At 44.6% G+C, this 22,052-nt stretch overlaps 2 protein-coding genes across 4 annotated transcripts in view; one reads left to right on the top strand and one right to left on the bottom strand.

Annotated features, from left to right (window-relative positions):
- The window catches only part of LOC129007300 (protein tyrosine phosphatase type IVA 1-like), a 93,256-nt gene that overhangs the window by 28,702 nt on the left and 42,502 nt on the right, over positions 1 to 22,052 (bottom strand). The window lies entirely within an intron of this gene.
- The window catches only part of ME3 (malic enzyme 3), a 231,982-nt gene that overhangs the window by 172,104 nt on the left and 37,826 nt on the right, over positions 1 to 22,052 (top strand). For all 3 annotated transcript variants that reach the window (XM_054438021.2, XM_063671305.1, XM_063671306.1), the window contains one exon: positions 9,663 to 9,766. In XM_054438021.2, the coding sequence (XP_054293996.2) occupies positions 9,663 to 9,766 (104 nt within the window). The remainder of the gene's footprint in view (positions 1 to 9,662; positions 9,767 to 22,052) is intronic.

Genomic DNA, 22,052 nt, shown 5'->3' with positions numbered 1-22,052 from the left:
TAATGTTGGGAGGGTGTATGTGTCGAGGAATTTATCCATTTCTTCTAGATTTTCTAGTTTATTTGCATAGAGGTATTTATAGTATTCTCTGATGGTAGTTTGTATTTCTGTGGGATCAGTGGTGATATCCCCTTTGTCATTTTTTATTGCGTCTATTTGATTCTTCTCTCTTTTCTTCTTTATTAGTCTTGCTAGCGGTCTATCAATTTTGTTGATCTTTTCAAAAAACCAGCTCCTGGATTCATTGATTTTTTGAAGGGTTTTTTGTGTCTCTATTTCCTTCAGTTCTGCTCTGATCTTAGTTATTTCTTGCCTTCTGCTAGCTTTCGAATGTGTTTTCTCTTGCTTCTCTAGTTCTTTTAATTGTGATGTTAGGGTGTCAATTTTAGATCTTTCCTGCTTTCTCTTTTGGGCATTTAGTGCTATAAATTTACCTCTACAAACTGCTTTGAATGTGTCCCAGAGTTTCTGGTATAGGAATGGTCATTTTTAAAATTCTTGATTCACGTTGTCAAAAAGTTACTGTTATTTGCATTCTGCAGTAATCTCTCTTAAGAAAATTTGCCAAGACTCTTTACATGGCCTTCCTCTTCCCTAAACACAATGCACCCCCATTTCTTTTATTTTCTTTCTTTCTTTTTTTTTTTTTGTTTGAGATGGACTCTCCCTCTCTTGCCCAGGCTGGAGTGCAGTGGCATGATCTTGGCTCGCTGCAACCTCTGCTTCCCTGGTTCAAGCAATTCTGCTGTCTCAGCCTTCTGAGTAGCTGGGATTACAGGCATGCCCCAGCACACTCAGATAATTTTTGTATTTTTAGTTGAGATGGGATTTCACCATGTTGGTCAGGCTGGTCTCAAACTCCTGACCTCAAGTGATCCACCCGCCTTGGCCTCCCAAAGTGCTGGGATTGCAGACTTGAGCCACCACGCCCAGTCCAGGCATCCCCATTTCAAACAAAAGCAAGCACTTTAGATCCTAGTAAGGAATGATGCTTATTCAGGCTTCATCTGCAGATATGATCAAATGATGGAATGGTGGGCAGACCTTGCTTAACAGCTGGGAAATCCTGGGGGTGGGAATGAGATAAGGGAGGGCAAGAAAGTGGGGAAACTATTGGATTGGGACCCTGGTTCCCAGTACCATGACAAGCCAGGGACATTGCTTCCAGTACCATGACGAGCCAGAGACCTTGGTTCCAGTACTGTGATGAGCCAGATAAGTCATTGCACCTCCTTAGACTTAATTCCCTTTCAATATATTGAGAGACTAGACCAGAAAGTTACTGAGCATCCTTCAACCTCTAAAACTGCCTGGTCTCCGTGTGTCTCCTCACCAGCTCAGGATACAGGAGGTTGGATCGGGATACATGATTTACAGCTGCTCATCAAAACCAGTCTTCAAGTTTTGCTCTGCCCAGTGATGCCCTTCCCCCAGCCAGATACCTGAGTTTTGCTGAAATTCTTTTTTGGCCTCACAGAATGCTTCTTTGCAGGCATGGATGAGCGCAGCAAACTTTGTTTTATTCTTCTTCTCCAACACCTCCTGCTGTGTTCCAACTGGATTTAAATGAGACCTTCATTCCTTCTAAAAGCTGGCCTTAGGCAAGAATTGGAACAGATTGAGTTTGATTCTGAGGCCACTGTATCCACTGGAAGGGTGCTGGCTGCCTTGGTGCATTGGGATCCTTTGTCATTGAAGGTCCAGCACTCAGCAATCATATGCTGAAGTTTAGAGCTGGCTCTAACTTGTAACAGATCCACCAGAAAAAATGACTGGAAAGTAGCAGTAATTGTAGATCAGGCCCTTATTATGGACCACTCAGTTTAAGCCTTGCAATAACCCTGTGAGTGGAGCATCTGTCATTACCCTCTTTTTTACAGCATAGGAAACTGAGGCCCAGAGAGTTTTATTTGCCCAAGAAGATCTGCTAGAAGCAGCAGGGCTAGGAGCTGAATCCAAGTTTGTGCTCCTCTCCCCATATTACACCTGTGTCTAGTTTCTGTTGCTTTATAAGTAAAGATTATTTCTTGATTTTTAGAATTTTTTTTGCTGAAATAAATTTAGAACATTATTCAAAATTTTAAAGAAAAAGGAAATGGTATTTCTCCCACAATGCTGCATTTGTGTTTCTTTCCAATATTTTTCTATGCCTATACATAAGTTAGTTATTACCTAGGTGTAATCATAATGTAATTTTGTTCTAATTTTTTCAATTAAGATTATTTTGTGAACCCTTTGCCTTATTTAATAAAAGTTTACTGAGTGTTTAGTGGGTGTCAGGCACCCTGCTGAGCCTGAGGGAGATAAATGAGGGTCAGCCTGAATAGAATATTCTAGTTGTCAGTGTTTCAACACTGTCACCTAATTGGTCACTTTAAAGAGTTGTGTGTCACATCTACTCAAAGCGTCTGCTTCTCCTTCTGGTGCTTTAGGCCTCTAGAATCACTTCTCCCTCCTGGATGTGGAGGGGAGAGAACCTCCCCTGGGCCTGCTCCATATGTCAGGAAGGGACCAGAGTACCCCCATCTGGGAGGAGGAAACATGCCCTGATCTGCCCTCCATATGTGCCCCAGGGGTGAAAGGAAGCAGTTCTTCCCCAGTATATTATTCTCCCCATTTTCAGATAAGAAAACTGAGACTGAAACATGTCAACTACCTACCTCAGGTCCCACAGCTCTAAGTGTCAGAGCTGGGATTGGAACCCAGCTCTCTGGCTCCACAGCTGCCTTACCCACCGTGGTGCACTGCTCCAAGGGGTTAGGTGTTTGCATTATACACTGGGAAATGGGGGCCAAGAATGAGTGTTTCACACAGGCAGGATCCCATGGACACTCAGGATCAAGACAGAGGATAGCAATGCTGTTTATACCATCCTCCCCTCCAGGGAATGGTGGGCCCCCTCCAGACCCACTTGAAGAAACTCAGGACACAAAATTTTCAAAGTTATAAAGTGACCAACATTAGGAAGATGGTGATTTTTCTCTTTGCAAATGGATTTACTATGTGATCTCCCAACTACAGTTCTTTTTTTTTTTCAATGAATCCATTTGCAAGATATTCCCCCCAGAAGTCCAGGGCATACCTTTTGCTCAGAGCAAGCCTGAGATGTAACAGAGGGAAGCTTGGCCTTTTACCACTTTTATCTCACATGTCCACGCAGGGAGGATGCTGTCGTGAGGGTTTTTAGTGTCAGAATAACTTGACCATCTGTGTGTATGTCTCTATAAAAACTCCTGAGGCAACAGGAGCTTTAATCACAGTCAAAGACAACACCCCTCCAGGTTTCCTGTTGAAGGAAAACATCTGCTGTCCACAGCCCTGAAACTCTGCGTCACTTTTACCTGCCGATACCAAGGAGATTTGGAAAAATAAATATGTGCAGCCATGATCCCAAGAAGAAGGGACATCCCATGATTAAGTTCCAAGGGGGTAGGGGAAGGGAGTACCTGCTCAGCCTTCCATCATGGCTACGTGTGGATTGGATTTATTTTGTTTCATCCACACGCAGCCAGTCACAGACTATTCAGGTTAGAAGGGGCCTGAGTACCATCTCGTTCAACCCTCTTGTTTTACATGGGAAAAGAGGCTCACAGCAGAAAGGGCTTCCCCAAGGTTCGACTCCAAACCCAGTGCTCATCCCACCCTGTGCTAAGGCAGGGTGGGGGAATCCCGGGGGATGGGGCTTGGCTTTAAAATGACCCTGCTGAGTCTTGGAGATCTTCTCCTGACAGAAGCCTTGAGCCTTGATGAATTCACCTCAGAAGGAGATGCTGTGTGCTCTTCTGGAACTGAAGAATGGCTGGAGGGAGGGGAGTCATGTTTGCTTAGGGAAACAAACATGGGAGCAGATCATCAGCAGAGCCTGGTAAATAGTGCTTTGGATGTTACTGGATTGCCAAGGAAGCATGGAGTTCACAACCAAGCTGGGTATTGCAGGGTTTCTTCTACCTTGCAAGATTATCATTATTCAGCATTCACCACGTGGTGCCATCATAGAGCTCACTCTCTATACACGTGTAACCCATGAGGATGTCCTTGCTAGGATCTTTGTAGCTTACGCCAGGCTTAGCTGAGCTTCCCAAGGAATGAGTGGTAGGTGGGACTGCCACTGTGAGGAGAAAGCATGCTGTGCCCACAGCGTGAACCCAATCCCATGACCTCCCAGACCCCCAGGTTCCCTAAGTAACATCACAGCATGCCTGTTGCTATGCAATATAAATATTTTTTCAACCAGGAGGTTTATCCGTCTTCCAGCTGAAATCCAGTGCTCACTGATATGTGCAGTGAAGAGGAGGAAACCATTTCTTTTTCCATGACATTTTGTCTCCAAGAAAAACCTTATGGGAGGCAGAGCTGGGCAAACAGCCATAGAGAGCACATTCAACCCTCTAACTCCCATGGCAGAGGAGAAAGTTCTGCTTCACCCACTTTGAATAAAGGCCTTCACCTAAAATTATAATCATTGACTTACTTGGTTCCAAAGGGGACTTAGTAACTATCTAACAGAGGGGAAAGATTTAGTCACTCAATATTTAGGTGCCAGGCACCCACTGAACACTAAAGTTTGGAAGTGAATAAGCCTTGTCCCCACCCTGGGAAGAGTCCTGGTCTAGAAACCATGATTTCTGCCTTGTTGTTTCCACAAATGTGTTTTGTGACTTTGGGCAGCTCATGTATTCTTTCCAACCTTCAAAAACTCATTTGGAGGAAGCAGAACCAAGTGATTTCTAAGACCTTCTTAATTTTTAACTCAGCATCTCCTTAGCCCAGTCCCAGGACTCTGGCAGTCATATCACTAAATGCTTCTCAAGGGTTTATGTGTGCCATCACTGTACAATTAGCTGGGGAGATGCGGATGAATGAGGAGCTCAAAGAGCTTGCATTGTGTGATAGAAATCATTATTCCCTATTTAACAGAGAGCAGAGAAAAGTTAAATACCTTCCCCAAAGCCACAGAGCTAGTCAAGTGACAAAGCCTCAATTCAAACCCAGGTCTATCTGATTTGAAAGCCTAGAGCCCCTTTGGGCCCTACTGAGGATGCTCAGAGGGGAGCATCCTGACCATAGCCACCAGGTCCAGCAGTGTCCTTTCCCCTGCAGCACATTGCCTCCAAACTTGAAGATTCCTCTGCCTCTGTTGATAGGGTTACCAGATTTAGCAAATAAAAACACAGGACACCAGTGACATTTAAATTTCAGAGAAGCAATTCAACATTTTTTAGCATAAGTGTGTTCCATGTAATACATGGGTCACACTTAATTCTAAACATTTCTTTTTAATTATTGCCTATCTGAAATTCAAATTTAACTGGGCATCCTGTATTTTATCTGGCAATACTATCTGCTGAAATCTTCTCTTCTAAACACCTATGAAGAAGTCCAGACAGAGGAGGACTGCAAGGAGGGGGTCCAGGCAGGTTACTACTCCCACCCCTTGCTGGCAGGCATTCTTATATCTGAATCAGTTGGCAGATACAGAGCAGAATGTGGGCTTCTTGTTCCATGTTGTGCCAAGTCAGCCATGGGAGCTCTGCCCACTACCGTTTTAGAGAAGCCATTTCCACTCCTGCTAAAGGAGAACCAGTTGACTAGAGATGTGGACACAGCCTTTCCTCTGAACTCATTCCAGCTCTCCCCGTTCCCCAGCCCGGTCTGCAGGTCAAGAGCCTGGACCTTCCCAGCCACTAATGACCTCTTCCAGGAGGACCCGGCAGAGGGTGAGGAGCTGCCCCTTGGCTCCCTGGTTCCCTGGCCCCCACAGTATCAAGTGATAGGACGAAGAGGATGCTTCATCATGAGACCCAGACAAAGCTCAATTTCAGCGTAGCTACTTTCTGGCTCTGTGAGCTTGGGCAGTTTATTTAAACCCTTGAACTCCAACTTCCTCTAAAATGAGATGAGAAGAAGTCAGACTATTAGAAGGAACAAATGAGTGAATCACTTGAAAGCTCTATACAAACATAAGAAGCTATTTTTTAACATCATATCCATATGGGAACTTTTTTTCATTTTTTGTGGTTAAAGTATCTGAGACATAGAACATTTTATTATGAAAGCAAAATATAAGGACTTTTTAAAAGCTTTTTATAGTCACCCTTGTATCTCAGCAGTATGTCATTATGGTTGACCTTTGATCTTTACTGCAGTATACTGAGAAACTTTTTGAAAATCTAAAAATCCCTTAGTGCCACTGGGAAACTTAACTTACCCCAGAAACTGCATATGCAGGATTGAGAAATTCACTCTATGCTGCCTGATGCACTAAGATTCAAATCTGTGACTTGGCAACATTCCAAATTATAACTCACCATGGACCCTTTTAATCTTTGTAAGAACTGGCAAAGTGAATGTTTTCTGCCAATGCCAAGAGTAACACTATTTTCAGTCATTTTTATGTATGTCCTTCCAAGCTCTGTATGTGTGTGTTTCAGAGAGTTATAATTATGATATCCGTGTAATTTTGTATCCTGCTTTTTCCACTATAAATAGTCTCTTACAAATTTGTCCAGGTGACTGCAAAGTCTTAAAACCACCAATTTTAATTACTGCCTAGCTATTCATCATGTTACTCTACTATCATTTATCATTTCTTCTTTCTGGATGTTTGATGTTTCTAAGTGGCTTTTGATGGTCACTTTGAAGGTAGCATGTGGAAGAGTAGGCACCATGTATGCACCACTTTCACCCTTTAGGTCCCCCCCACTGACACACACACACACATACCCCTACCAGTGAAGAATCCTAAAGAGTTTCAAGGGTGTCCAATCCAGGGGATTAGGACAGTGAGAGAGGAGGCCAGGATCCACCATCTTTCTAAATGTAAACCTGTGGTATGTTTGACAAAGTGCTAAACTTAGCACTTAGCACTTAAATCTTATGTGTACCCAGTACTTGGGGTGAAGGGTTAACAGATAATTCCTGTTCTTTTCTGTCCCTTAAACTACACCCTCCCCCACACCTACTACAGTGATATGAAAGCAGTATGGACCCAGAACAGAGTCCTTAAAAAGAAAAATTGATTCTTGTTGGTATGCAGAAGAGCCACCCATGCAGCATGACTGAGTGCTTAAGACCATAGACTCTAGACCCAACAGCCCGGCTTTGAATCCTGATTCCTGCACTTACAAGCCCAAGGTCTTAAGAAGGCTGCTTCACCTCTCTGTGTCTTGTTGCCTCATTTAAAAAATGGGGGAAATGATGAGACCTACCTCTCAGGTCCTTTGAGAAATAGATGTGTGAGAGAGATACTGGGGAGACACCTGTGAAGAATAAAGGGGGAGGGGGTGGGAGGAGTTAGGGGTGAGTGGGGCCTTCAGACTGTAGTACAGGTCAGACACCTGTGAAGGGAGAGCAGGAGGGAGTGAGGACTGAGTAAGAGAGCCCAGGGAGTGTCTCCCCAGGTCAGTCAGGCCAGTGGGAAGTTCCTGCCCCAGCAGAGTCTCGGTTGGGCAGGAATGGTTTCCCCCACACCCCCTCCATGCTCAGTCATTAAGCAATCCAGGGAGAGTGTGGTGGCTGAAGGCTGTCCACCAATTGCCCTCCCTCAGCAGGTTCCCTTAAGATAGTTCTAAGCCACACACCTCCATGGCTGACACAACCTCATTGGGTTAAGTAAAGCACTTAGGGCAGTACATGACACATTGGAGGCACTGTGAAAGCCAAAACTGCTACCACTGTTTTACAGCATATGTTATAATTCACCAAGCTCTTTCATATATATTTTTCCTCTTGATCGTCACAATCATCCCCATGCAGCCCCTATTTTATCCCCACTTGATAGAGGAGAAGAAGCCTTCAAGAGGCTCCATGACTCGCCCAAAGTCACACAGCTCGCTGTCGTGGAGGTGAGACTTGATTATAAGCCCCCGAGGGTTGGAGTGTAGGCCCACTGGTCCTTATCTTTGTGTCCTGCAGCAGCAGTTCAGATGGAGATGAAGACAACACAAAACCTTGTTCTCTAGGAACTTATATTTTTGGTGAGTTAGACAAAAAAGTAGATAATTCCAGGAAACTAACCCATGGAATTACCTCCCATTTCCCAAATACACCAGGTATTTCCTCCTCCTGCCTCCAGCCCTCAACCTTTCCTTGTGCTGACTTCTCAGCCTGGAGGCCCACCTGCTGAAATCTGCCTGTCTCTTCCTACCTGACTATTTTCTCCATGACACAATCCCAATATGCCCCCCAAAGGGAATTTCTTCACTCATCACTGTGCCTCCACATGCCACACTTTGTTCCAAACTAGCATCACTCTGCCCTGCAGTAGAATGTGTCTATTTACTCAGCAGCCACTTGTCAGCACCTAGAAGGCAACAATCACTCCTTGCTCCTCTACAAATCCCCCACTGGGCCCAGTGTCAGCAATAGTACATGAGAAATAAATGTGTCATGCATGAATGAGTCCACTGACTCTGTATAGGGGTGGCAGGAATGGAAGACGTGGAAAGTCGGCCAGCGGGAGTGGTCATTCACACCAATGCAGACACAGATAACCCAATAGCATATGGCTGCTGTGATGGAAGGAGCTGCAGGAGGTGGGGTGGAGGGGCCCTGAACACAGGCTAGGTGTTAAGGTGAGCATCTCTCTTGAACTGAAATTCCTGGTTGTTTCACTCTATGCTTGTATCCCCAGGGCCCAGCACAATGTGAGGCACATGGTAGGTATTCAGTAAGATTTTAAGGAGGGAGGGAGAGAAGTAAGGAAGAGAGGAAGGGAGAGGAAAAGAGAGGAATGGAAAGGAAAGGAGGGTGGGTTGGTTTTCTAACATGAGTCCAGACCAGGGACTCTGGATGCGACCCAATACTTCAATGAAGATTCTGCCTAAAGTCAGCTACAGTGGTTCTCAACCTGTGACAGTTTTGTCCCTAAGAAGACCTTTGGCAATATCTCAAGACATTCATTTTTTCTTCTTTTTTTTTGAGACAGGGTCTCATTCTGCTGCCCAGGCTAGAGTGCAGTGGCGCAATCATGGCTCACTGCAGCCTTGGCCTCCCAAGGTCAAGTGAGCCTCCTGCTGCAGCCTCCTGAGCATCTGGGACCAAAGACACACACCACCATGCCCAGCTAATTTTTAAAATTTTTTTGTAGAGATGGGGTCTCATTGGGTTGGCTAGGACAGCCTCAAACTCCTGGGCTCAAGAGAACCTTCCACCTTGGCCTCCCAAAGTGCTGAGATTACAGGCGTGAGCCACCACATCAGGCCTTGAAGTCATTTTTGATGGCCACAACTGTGAGTGTTACTCGCATCTAGTGGCTAGAGGCCAGAGCTGCTGATAAATATCTTACAGTGTGTACATCAGGCCTCATGTTAAAGAATTATCCCAGCCAAAATGTCAGTAATGCCACTGTTGGGAAATCCTGAAATAACCCTAAAGCCTGCAGACGGAGGTTGAAAGACTGTGTCTGAAAGAGGCTTGCCTGGTTGAAAGCATCCTTGGTTTCCAAAATGAGGACCATCTGAGAGTCCACCCTCAATCACTGGCTTAGCCTCCAGACCCTTTCAGAAATGACATCTGGGCGGGGGGGATCCAGTTAGCTTCCTACTCCCCCCTCTCCTCCCACCTTCTGGTTCTTCCCAATAATCCTGGATACTTGTTGGAAAAAAAAAAAAAAAACAGGAACACCGGGAGTAGACTCAGTCAATGGGTGCTGTCTGTTCCAGGAGCTGCTCAGAGACCCACTGTACATCGGCCTGAAACACCAGCGTGTGTGCGGGAAGGCATACGATGACTTGCTGGATGAGTTCATGCAGGCTGTGACAGACAAGTAAGTGGACCAGTCTGTCCCTTTTGAAAGAGGACTTTTAAGAGATGCTGTGACTAAAGTCAACACTGGTTTTGGCCGATACACAAAGCAAAGGCAGTAGATGCATGCTTTTCCAGGTATTCTGAAAATTCCAACTTGACCCCTTGGAGTGGTAAGACTGGACACCAAATGGTGTCCAATTGGGCTCATTCTCTCAGAGAATGGGCTCATTCTCTGAGAAAATCTCTGGGAGCAGTGAGGGTAGGGAATGAGAGGGTTGATGGCTGAAGGCTGTGATCTGGAGGTAGTTAAGTATCATTCTCCCCGGAGAAAAACCCCCTTGGCCTGAGCTGTTTAGGGTTCTCAGCACAATTAGGGATGTTGCAAGTGATGGAGGAAAGATGTGTGCCCTTCTGATGAAATGGTTTTAGAAGGCAGCTTGTCACATTTGGTTATTTTCCACCTCTATGTGAGAACAAGGAAGTGTTAATGAGGCACTGTGGCAGACCACACGGGCTCTGGGCCTGCAAGATTTATGAGGTGTCATCTCTTCACTGGGGAAGCTTCACAGTACTGGCAGCGTCCACCCCACTTGCCTGCCCCATCTGTCTGCCATCATGGCCACCCGCTCACATTGCTGTGGCTGACGTGCCGCTGGGATGGAGGCCTGATGACAGCCCTCACACACCCATGTTTACTCTGAGAGAAAAGCTCATCAAGCCAGAGTTTCAGCAGCTCAGTGGGCCTCTGAAGACAAAGCATGTTCCCCTCTCACTTGCAAATCTCCAGCCTTCTTCCTGCCCCAAGATTGCACAGGTTTGGCAGAGATGGTCTGCCCATCCTTGGCAAAGTGCTCCCTTGCCCAAGCTCAGCTTCTCCAACCAGAACAGCGGGCTGGATCCCACAAACTCTGCACAAAGTCTCATCAGGGTGGGCTTTAGGAGTGGGCAAACTGTAATTTGACCTTTGACCCCTCCACTTTTCAGATATGGGACCTTGGGCAGGTTACTAAACTTTTCTGAGTCTGCTTATCTGGTTTTCTTATCTGGAGGTAAGAAAAGAGTTTTGTTGGTGTTGTGTTTTGTTTTTAAGATGAGAGCAAAATAATACTGTGGTTATATAAGGTGGAAATGATCCTGTCAAAAGACGAAATGAATGATGGACTGTAGGATGGGGGGAAAAAGTCCCTGAGTAAGCAAGCAGGAAAAAGGATCCAGTGCACACCTGAAGAGCTTAGTCTTGGAGCACAGAAAATCATCCACAGGGAGAAAGAGAAGGCAGAGTACTGGGCACTGATGGGGCAGGTGGGTAGATGTGGTGGTGGGAGCAAGGGGGAGTCCCATCTGCTGGAAGACAAGGACATCAGCATAGAGTGAGGATGGGGAGGTTTAAGGATAGAGGAAGTGGGACCTAGTTATCTAGGAGAGTGGGAGAATGTGCAGACTGGGAAGCTGGATCACGATCACCGGGCAGCTCTCTGGGCCCCCTTGGGGTTACTGTTTATGAATTTAACTTAAGCTGGTTAACCTGTTTCCTGCTTCCTCGAGCCAGGTTCAACTGTCTGGGTCCAAAGGCAGGAAGATGAAGAGAGCAGGGTGTAATCAGGGTTGGGGATTTTGCCAGGTAAGAGAAAACGGGAAAGGGCAAGGAGTTGAGAGTCTATTCAAGGGAATGGTTATAATTGTATCATGAGCTCTAGGCTTGGTAAAAGGGGAGAGAATGGGAGGATGTGGTAGAGGGGAGGGACAAGGGACAGTGAAAGGGTGATCAATGGATAGTAAGTCCTGGTGAGGTTTAGAAACTGTTGAGTTGGATAGTAGGTGGAATAAGCTGGAAAGAAAGGAGGTGGTGATCAGAAAGTTAGATGTTTGCAGCTAAGATTATGGAGGAAGGGCTGCTATTGGGATGTGGCCACTAAATAAAGCAAATTCAAGGGTCAGCTGCATTAATAGAGGCATAGCATCTAGGACAAGGGAGGTGAATGTCACAATTCATTATCTCCATTTCAGAAACCCTGAATACCACATCCAGTGCTAGAGAAGCTACACTGAGGGTTAAAAATTACCTAAAGTGCCTTTGGAGTGCAATAACCACGATAGTGAAGAGAACCAAAAGCTGAGCCTGGTAGAAAGAAGACTCAGAGGCTGCTCTGTCTATGTCAGGGACATGCTAGTACCTCCAGATTCTAAAAGCTCTTCTTTCAGAAGAGAATTGGACTTGTTTGTATGTATCTACATGGAAAAGAACCAATTGGTGGAATGCTAAAGGAAGCACTTTTCAGCTCAAAATAAATCAGAGCTGTCTCACATTGCACTGGACTGTCTGTGGGAATGAGTTCCCTGTCACAGAAAGAGTTCAAGGATAGGTTGCATGGCTTATTTGTGGTGATATTATAGGAAGGAATTCAAGCATCAGATGTTCTTTAGGCTGCCTTCCCACCCCAGTATTCTATTCTAACCTCTTAAAAAAAATCCTCTGTAGCCAACCGGATAGGTATTATTATTCCCATTTTATGCAAGAGAAAACTGAGACTCAGAAAGGCCAAGTTAGCTATCTCAGGTCACACAGTACCTGTCAGGACTACAAGCTGAACCCAGGACTACTGACTCCAAGTACAGACTCTTTCTACAATGCTGTGTCACCTGTGGATGAAAAGAGAAGGGAAAGAAATTGGCTTTGAAAGCCCACTTTTTGCTTCCTGTTTCCAGGGCTCACTGCTTATCTAATGAGTCAGTAATCATTCTGTGAATCCCCAAAGAAAAGTATTGCTATTCGTGTGAGAAGGTTAAATAAACTAGGATGTAAGAAGCTGTTCAAACTATCATCAAAATCAGTTTACAGTTTTACAGACACACACAGGCAGTCCAGCGGGGGGGATCCTTGGGGAGTGGCATGTGTCAGCCAACAGGAATGTGTCATTAAACAGAAAAGATGATGGATTGATGGTTGGTTGTTTTGACTTTCTAGTAAGCTATAGCAGATGTTTCTGTGGATACTGTAGGTGGGGATTGAGCTGGTCTCCCCAAGCACTCTTGGGAATACAGTAGCTCCAAGACAGAATGCCCGGCCTGGGGGTGAGTCAGGAGTTCCAAAGTCAAACACAATGTATTTTAAGACAGAACCTTGGGAAATGTTGACTCCTGCTTTCAACATCCTCGTCTCTGTCCAAACATCCTGCTAATAAAAAGTTTCACCTTCCTACCCCTACCCACTAATAGGGATGTATGTTAAGATTTTTTGGCCTGAAATAAACTTACTATGGCTCAGTTCCTGTCGTGGAGCTTGGCCACTGAGGAGAACCTGCCAGGACAGAAGGAATCTCCATTTAAGTCTGTGAACCACAGCAACAGACAGCTGGGAGTGTCCTTCTCAAAGCTGAGACAAAGACTGATGGCAAGGACTTATTGCCCCACTCTTTCCGCTCTTTCCCTGTCATGCAGTGGATGAGCGCATTGTACCCGAGCACCACCTCCTGCTGTCACGAGTTTTCCCTGATGGTTTCCATTCACATTTTTCATTTCTGTTACTTACAGTAGCATGGATGGGAATTGACTGTGTTCTGAGTTTGCACCTGGAGCCCTAGCTCTGTCTGATAATTGGCCTGGGCTGGACAGAAGCTTGATGTCAGCAGCAGCTTTGGCCTTTAGGCAGGCCAGGAAAGGAAACTACCCGCTTCTTCCCTAGTTCCCAAACCCTAAATACAGGGATTCTTAAGCTGCTTAGATGAGAGTGTTAAAGAAGGGAACTAATCAATAAACCTTTTTAAAAAGTCATCTACTTTTTAGCTCTAGGAAAAATTCTTTTTTTTTAAGTCTCTCCATTTTTTTGTCTCTGTGCATTCATTCATTCATTCTCTCTCTCTCTTTCCCCTCACCATAATCACACACACACACATATAATCCCTGAGATACACACCATATTGGAAGTCACAATTTCACTATTAGTGTTCTTTGTAGAAACTTCTAGTTTTCAGAGAAATTCAGACAGCCCTGGGCCTCTCTGATATCTGGAGCCAGTTACCACAGGCCCACTCCTTAATGTTACCTTCCACACTTGATGTGAGCCCCTGTCCTTCCGGAGCCAACCCCGCTTGCTCCAGCATTCATTCTCTGTGTCACTTCAACCTAAATGTGACTCCTCCCATTCCATCTCTCCTCTGCTACTCATCCTACTTGTTTCTACCTTTACATTTGGAGGGCTACCCTAAAGGTTTCTGTTCAAATATATGTGCCGTCAAAATGACTAGATGTCTCTACTGTGCCCTGATCAGATTTACAGGGATCAAAGGAATTGTTACTTGTCGGGCCTTTGTGCAGAGCAGAGCACCAAAGTTAAAGCTAAAAACAAGGAGATAAGATTCCAAGACTGTTCACTTGCCTCTTGATCTGTGGTGTCAAGGAACACATCTGTTTCTTTTGCTGTGTAAAAAACCATCCCAAATCTTAGTGGCTTAACATTTTATTTGCTCTTCATTCTTGGAAGCTGAACTGACTCAGCTGGAGTGGTTCTTCTCCTGGTCTTGCCAATGGTCACACATATGGCTGCTTTCAGCTGGCTAACTAGCTGGGAGCAGGTTCAGCTGGGACACTGGAAAGGTTGGGCTCCTCTGTCTTTCCATTGAGTCTTAGGGTCTCTCCTTCTTCACGTGGCCTCTTCTCTTCACAGGATAGCTGAACTTTTTACATGATAGTCTAGGGCTCCTAAGAACACAAGAGTGGAAGCTGCCAGGCCTTCTTAAGGATGAGACCTGGAACTGGCACAGTCTAACTTCCACTACATTATACTGGTTGAAGCAAATCACAGGTCCATACTAGATTCCAAGGGAGGAGGTTATACAAGAAAATAAATACTAGGAGGCATGGTGCATTGGGGGCCACCAATGTCAGAGACTGCCACACCCCATCTAGCCTGGGTGGGATGAGGAATGGGGCAGCCCTCACTATAGGAAGGCGTGAGAAAAGAATAACTCAGTTACACAGATAAGCAGGGGAATGGTATATAAAATCAATAAGCATGTCTACCTAGTACCTGCTGTACACCAGACACTGAGCCAGGCATAGTAAGTAATACACAGAGAAATAAACAGTCCTCCTCTCAAAGAGCTACATAGTCAAAAACATTTTGTATGTATCTATTGAAGTTTAGATAACCTGAGACTCTACACTTCCTTAGCCTCTAAGTGTCTGTGTAAGTCTGGAGCTCAAGAAGAGTTCTGGGGCAGAAACATAAAGTTGGGAGTTGCCAACCCCTAGACAGTATTAATATCAAGGGAATGATTGAGTTTGCCCAAAGAGAAGAGAAGAGAATATGACTCACCATGGTTTTCTGAACTGTGTCCTATGGGTAACTGCAAGTCAAAGTGCTCAACAAATTTTAGGACTAGACTAGGATATTGTTGGTAAGAATGGCAAGGAGGGTAAAAGGTTTCATTCCTTGTGCCAGCTCTGATTGCTTAGGACTCTGAACCTCTCTGGGTTCAACAGGGATGAGCGTCATGGTTGATTTGCAACGTCTGCCCTGAGCAGGGAATAAGGGGTGGCAGCAGTGTGCTATCCTTTGCCCCCTTTGGAGCTGTGAGGAGCCTTGTGACCTAAGCATCTGTGACTCTGTGAGCACTCATGCCAGCTGATCCTGCAACTCCCACAACTAAATAGCAACTCCAAGGCTAAAGGAGCCTCTGGGTTATTTTTCTCCAGGTGTTCAGGATATTTCAAGAGCTAAAGTAGGCCTCTATTTTAGTCCACATGAAGCTGCAGCTGCTTCTTCTGAGTTACAAAAACATGCAGGAATATGCTCTCTTGGGTACACTCCACCCCCACACCCACTCCCAATACACTCTGGAGCAAAGCAGTGGGTCTAATAAAAGTAGGCATGCTAATACTGACCTATGGTTCCTAAATCTGGCTTTGCTTCTGAGTCATCAAGGAAACTTGTCAAGAATACAGACTTCAGGCTCCTATGCCACAGAAGGCCTGGGTTGAGACCTGGACATCTGTATTTTTGAAGCCGTCCTAATGGTTCTGATAGAGCTGTGCAAAGACTGAAATTTGAGAAACTCTTCGGCTGAGCACAGTGGCTCACACCTGTAATCTCAGCACTTTCGGAGGCCAAGGTGGGAGGATTATTTGAGGCCAGGAGTTCAAGACCAGCCCAGGCAACACAGTGACACACCTGTCTCTCAAAAAAAAAAAAAAAATCAGCTGGGTGTGGTGGCACTCGCTTTTATTGCCAGCTACTTAGAAAGCTGAAGCAAAAGGATCACTTAAGCCCAGGGGTTCGAAGCTGCAGTGAGCTATGATGGTATCACTGCACTCCAGCCTAGGCAACAGAATGAGACCCTGTCTCTTAAAAAATAAAATAAAATAAAAAGAGAAACTAATGGACCACATCCCCAGAAGAGGCAACTTGTGCGGCCCCAGTTCCTCCCACTTTCAGAGTCAGACTGAAGCCCAAGGTGAGGGTGTAAGGACCAATACACAGAGACTTCCCAGTTTTATCAACAGGGACCTACATTAGGAAAGACCCAGTGTGTTCTCTGGGCTCACCCTGCCATGGAGGTCTACCTTGCAATACACCTACAGCTCTGGCAGCTTCCTTTTAGTCTGGAAACTTCCCAAGCAGAGCTGTGCCCATTGTTTCTGCTGGAATCCCCTTTGCCCTGAGGAACTTCAGCTGCTTTCATGCGGGGAATAATTGCATTTCTACATGTGGGGAAAGCACTCACACATCTGGGTACCCCAGCCCTGAAGACACATCATGGGCAAGAATCAGGCCTGCCTTTCCCCACAAGCAGGCACATGTTGGGCCTGATTCCCCACAAAATGCCTTGACTTCATGACAGTGAAACTGCCTGCTTGGGAAGTTTCTGGACAGTGAGCTTGGAAGAGGGAGATGGCAAATTCATTAGTTAGGTAAAGACAGTGGTGACTGCCTTGTTTGGGGAATTTCTTCTAAAGGGCTTCCTGTGAAAGTACACAAAATGATATCACCTTCCCAAAAAATATGCCTATTTGGGAATTTGACTCTTCAAACTGGAGAGGGTATACTTATCCCACGAGGGAATACATTTTGCCAGCAAAGAGATAGAAACAGTAGGTACTGCAACCAGAACTCTGGGAAGTGAGCTTTATTTTCATAACTGAGGTGAGAAAACTCATCATAGAAGCTTGAAGCAGCACTAACAAAGCATGCATCTGATCATGCATTTCCAGTGCTTCTGAATAATGACTACATATCCAACATTCTACTAGGCATTGTAATGAGATTCAAAAGAAATAAAAGACATCAGCTAGGCCAGGCGCAGTGGCTCATGCCTACAATCCCAGCAATTTGGGAGGCCAAGCCAGGTGGATCACTTGAGGTCAGGAGTTCAAGACCAGCCTGGCCAACATGGCGAAACCCCATCTCTACCGAAAATACAAAAAAAAATTGGCCAGGTATGGTGGCACACACCTGTAATCTCAGCTACTCAGGAGGCTAAGGCATGAGAATTGCTTGAACCCAGGAGGTGGAGGTTGCAGTGAGCCGAGATGGGACCACTGCACTCCAGCCTGGGTGACAGAGTGAAACTCCATCTCAAAAAAAAAAAAAAGAAAAAAAAAAAGACATCAGCTGTGTCCTCAACAACCTTACAGTCCTTCCAAGAAGACATTTTTGAATAGAAAATAATTAGGGAAGACTTCAGTACCCAACTATTTGGTGTTGACCCTCAGTTCAATGGAAATTCAGAGAAAGGGGCAATCAGGGATGACTGGGAAGAAATGGAAGTTGTACAAATTTAGGACCGAATTCAAGTAAGCAGCAGGAGAAAAAATGATGTTCCATATAGAAGGTACATCATGAGAAAAGCAAGAACACAGGAAAAGCAATGAATATGCAGGGAAGGCAATGAGTATCTAGAAGAATGGCCCAACTAAAGATGAATGTTTAGTGATTTTAAATAAGGATAAATAAGAATGGTGCTGGCTACATCTATTACTTAGGTTTCTCCAGAGTAACAGAACCAATAGGATATTAGGTATTTAGATAGATGAGAGCGGATTTATTAATGAGAATTGGCTAACATGATTATGGAGGTAAAGAAATCCCATGATATGGTGTCTGCAAGCTGGAGAACCAGGGAAGCTGGTGGCATAGCTCAGTATAAATCCAAAGTGGGGCCATTGGTGCACATCCTGGAGTCAGAAAGCCAAAAAGCCTGGAGTTCTGATGCCCAAGGGCCGGAGAAGATGGGTGTTCCAAATTCAGAAGAGAGAACGAATTCACCCTTCCTCTGCCTTTTTGTTCTATCTGAGCCATCAACCAATTGGATGGTGCCTGCCCATATTGGGTGAGGGTGGATCTTCCTTATTCAATTCACTAATACAAATACCAGTCTCTTCCAGAAACACCGTCACAAACATACCCAGAAATAATGCTTTACCAGCTATCTGAGTATCCCCTAAACCAGCCAAGTTGACACCTAAAATTAACCATCACACTAAGATAGGCCTTGAAATCCAGGCAGAAAGTCATGATTCTTAGAGTTCAAAAGTGGAAGGGGCTACAGTCATCTAATCCAGTGGTTTTTAAACCAAGCTTCCTTGGGCCTCAGGACTCCAAAGAAGCATATCAGGAGTGCTAAAAATGAAATACTTTCCACCAACCATAAAAAATTTAAACCATTTGAGGAAACACTTTATTGTTTTTCATTGCCTTCTATATCTGGTTTCTGCTCAATATTTTATTAAAGAATTATTCTGCTAAAAATGTTTGAAAATTACCAATCCACAAAATACCTTATTTGGGACTTGATGTAGTGAGCAATAGGAAGCCATGGTAGGTTCTTGAGCAACAAAAAAGTATTGTATTAAAATTGACAAGATGTGGGAAGAGATTAGAGGCAGAACCCATAACAATGCCCCAATTCAAATTCTGCCTTCCCTAAGGAAATCTACTCTGACCAGCCTGGCCTGATACTCTTGCCCTGACCGTAATCTTACTGGCTGTAGAATTCATTTGCTAATTAATCACGCACTGCATTGTGACATCTCTTCTAAAATGGCCTATTGCTTTTCTTTAAACTCTTTTTTTTTTTTTTTTTTTTTTTTTTTTGGTATTTAGGCTTTCATTGTCAGAGGAGAGATTGGGCAAAGATGTGTCTGGACTGTTGTAGAAGGGTTCAAGAACCGGCGTGGATGGCCTTTATAGATCATTCCTATCTCAGGTCCTATGACTCAATAACATCTCTACCAGTGGTAGTTCCTAGGAAGCGTGGCTTTACTCGTGGAGTAAATGGTGAGGGTGGGAGTTGGTTGATTGGTGGGTGGTCAAAAGTCCACACCAGGCTAGCTACCAATTAGAATAGACTGAAGGCTATGACTCTGACCACATCTGAGGAAGCACAGAGGAAGGAAAGTTGGCACTCATTCTGGCTTGTCTTGACTCTGAAGAAGCAGAAGAGTTTCCCGGTTTCAGCCTGATAAGGCTCATTATTGACAGTCCAGCTCCTCCATGTTCTCAGCAGAACAAGAGCCAGGTTTTGCATGGTGACAAACTCCTATGTATGCGAGGAATCTGCCCTGGGTCACAGGCTAGGGGACTGTATCAAAATGCATAGTAGCACCCAACTCTCTAGGACCTTTACACTTCCATTGCACCAAGCAGACTGCATAATTGAGTGAGTTTGCAGTTCACTAGTTAAGGTCCAGCCTCAGGACTGAGGCCAAAATGTGCTGGAAGAAACTCACTGCCTGGGGATATGATTCAATGACACTAGCTGGCTATTTCCTTTTCATTTTCTCTTAGCAGCCTGATTTTATCGCTTGGTATCAAGAATAGGAATAAAATCATCCCCAGACCTGAGACTTTTAGATTATGGCAGAAGAGATGAAGGAATATAAGGGTCTTATGGTGGCAGGGAGCAGTGATCTGATTCCTCTCAAAGAATAAGTACCAATAATAACAATAACTCTTATTTATTTAATTGCTTACCATAAGCAGACACTGATACAAGCACTTCACACAATATTAACTTGTCTAATTCTCACAACAACCATATGAGGTAGGTACGATTATTCGCTTTATTTTAGGAGATGAAGAAACTGAAGTTTACAAAGTACAAGTACCTCATCTAAGAAAGGGGACCCTAATTAAGACCCTACCCACTAACTGCAGTTGTTAAAAGCATGAATTCTAGAGCTAGACTGCCTGAGTTCCAACCTCTTCTTAACAAGCTACTTATTAACACTTATCAACGAGTGACTTAATTCATCTGTGCCTCAGTTTCCTCCTCTCTAAAATGCATTTTTAAGACTGGCAGAGTATTTATGATGGATAAATGAGGCCACCCATGTAAAATGTTTAACATACGCCTGAGTGATAGTAAAAAAATCATGTTTGCTATTATTATTAATTTAGGCAGTTTCCAAAGCCATTCTCCTTTAGGCAGTGCTTCACTGTGCCCACATTCATGCATTCATGTTTGAGTTAATATACCCATTCACATGTCCACCACTGCTGTCCACAGTCCCTCACCCATCCCTCCCCTTCATTCCAATATTACTTTTCCTCTCTTCCCCAGTGCTAAACCTAGGAAGGAAAAAACAAAAACAAAACTGAAATAGCCCTAGCTGTGATCCATTTCCATTTCAGATCCCTGGTGTGTGCAATTAGTAAATGCTTGGTCTTCATCCCCACCCCCAACACACACCTATTCAGTTTTGCTCTCCCTCCTCCAGTGGACGGTGTTGTGTAGATTCATGTGTACATAGAGGGGAGCAGTATGGTCCGTGTGTTCCTGAGGGTGAGGTGTTCTTATATTTTTTTGCAGCTGTTTGAAGCTGAGTGTTACTTGGGCCTTTCAAACTCACCACTCAGAGTGAGTCGCCCCCTCAAGTAACCAAACATCTTTTCATGAGACACATTTCTCCGTATAGAAGTGAGAAACAGAAGCTTGTCCAAGAGAAAGCTGCAAAATTGCTCTGAGATCACCCACTGATACTGACCTATTCAGAGGCTCCACATATAGAAGCCTTGTACTTTGCCCTCAGAGCTGGAAGGATGCCTTTGATGGCTCCAACTCCCACCCCTCTTCCTGCCGCTCCTTAAGTGTGTTGTCTTTGTTACAGCGGCAGAGCCTTCGTGCTTGCTCTTTCCCCAGCCTTGAATGTCCTTTCATTTTCAGGGCTGTTTCCATCTCATCATTCAGGCCCGCAGATAGGTCCACAGCAGGCAAGGTCAAGTGTGGAGGTCTGTACAAGACAGGATGTTAGAAGTGAGCTTCCTGCCAAAAGCTTAGCTGAGGTTCTGTAGCTCCAAGCTTCTCCTGTTGGTTTTAACACAACGTACGCAAAGAAAAACCCCTAGGCATGTAGCATCCAGACTACAAAGGAAGTTTGAGGACTTTAATTTAATTTTAAAAGATTGTGAAAAGCTGTGAGGTCCAAGCCCTAATTGCAATGTTTCACAGGGGTGTTCACACTCCGAGTCCCTCTCAGCATAGAGGGTCACTGCTCAGTGTATATATATGTATGTATGTATATATATGTATATATATATATATATATATACACCGTGTATATATATACTGAATATTAGGAATGCCTTCTGTGGTTCAGTCTGTATCCTAGAATTCTCATTTTCCCACTGGATCCAGCCTAGGACTTTAATCTTGCATTCTTGGAATATCTGAGCAAGAAACAACCCACTCATTTGATCCAATTTCCTCACTTTTTAGATGCGGAAACTGAGACCCAAAGAGAAAATTATTTCCCCAAGGCCAGATAATGAGAAAAGCTGTGGGAAATTAAGGAAAACTTATCCATTTATGTGCCCTCCTTCACGTAATTCATGAAATTTCCTCCAAATTTTCATTCAGGCTATATTTATCATGTGCCTTCCCTGTACCCCACAATGTGGCCAATACAAATGTATTAGTTCCTTCTCACATTGTTATAAAGAAATACCTGAGACTGGGTAATTTACAAAGAAAAGAGGTGTAATTAGCTCATGGTTCTGCAGGCTTTACAGGAAGCATGGTGCCAACATCTGCTCAGCTTCTAGGGAGGCCTCAGGAAGCTTACAATCATGGCAGAAGGCAAAGCGGGAGAAGGTATATCACATGGCGAAAACAGGAACAGGAACAAAAAACCAAACACCGCATGTTCTCACTCATAGATGGGAATTGAACAATGAGAACACATGGACACAGGAAGGGGAACATCACACTCTGGGGACTGTTGTGGGGTGGGGGGAGGGGGGAGGGATAGCATTAGGAGATATACCTAATGCTAAATGACGAGTTAATGGGTGCAGCACACCAGCATGG

Source organism: Pongo pygmaeus, chromosome 9 (genome assembly GCF_028885625.2).
Source record: "Pongo pygmaeus isolate AG05252 chromosome 9, NHGRI_mPonPyg2-v2.0_pri, whole genome shotgun sequence".
Taxonomy (NCBI): Eukaryota; Metazoa; Chordata; class Mammalia; order Primates; family Hominidae; genus Pongo; species Pongo pygmaeus.
The sequence above is the reverse complement of the archived record's forward strand: the minus strand, read 5'-3'. Positions and strand labels throughout refer to the sequence as shown.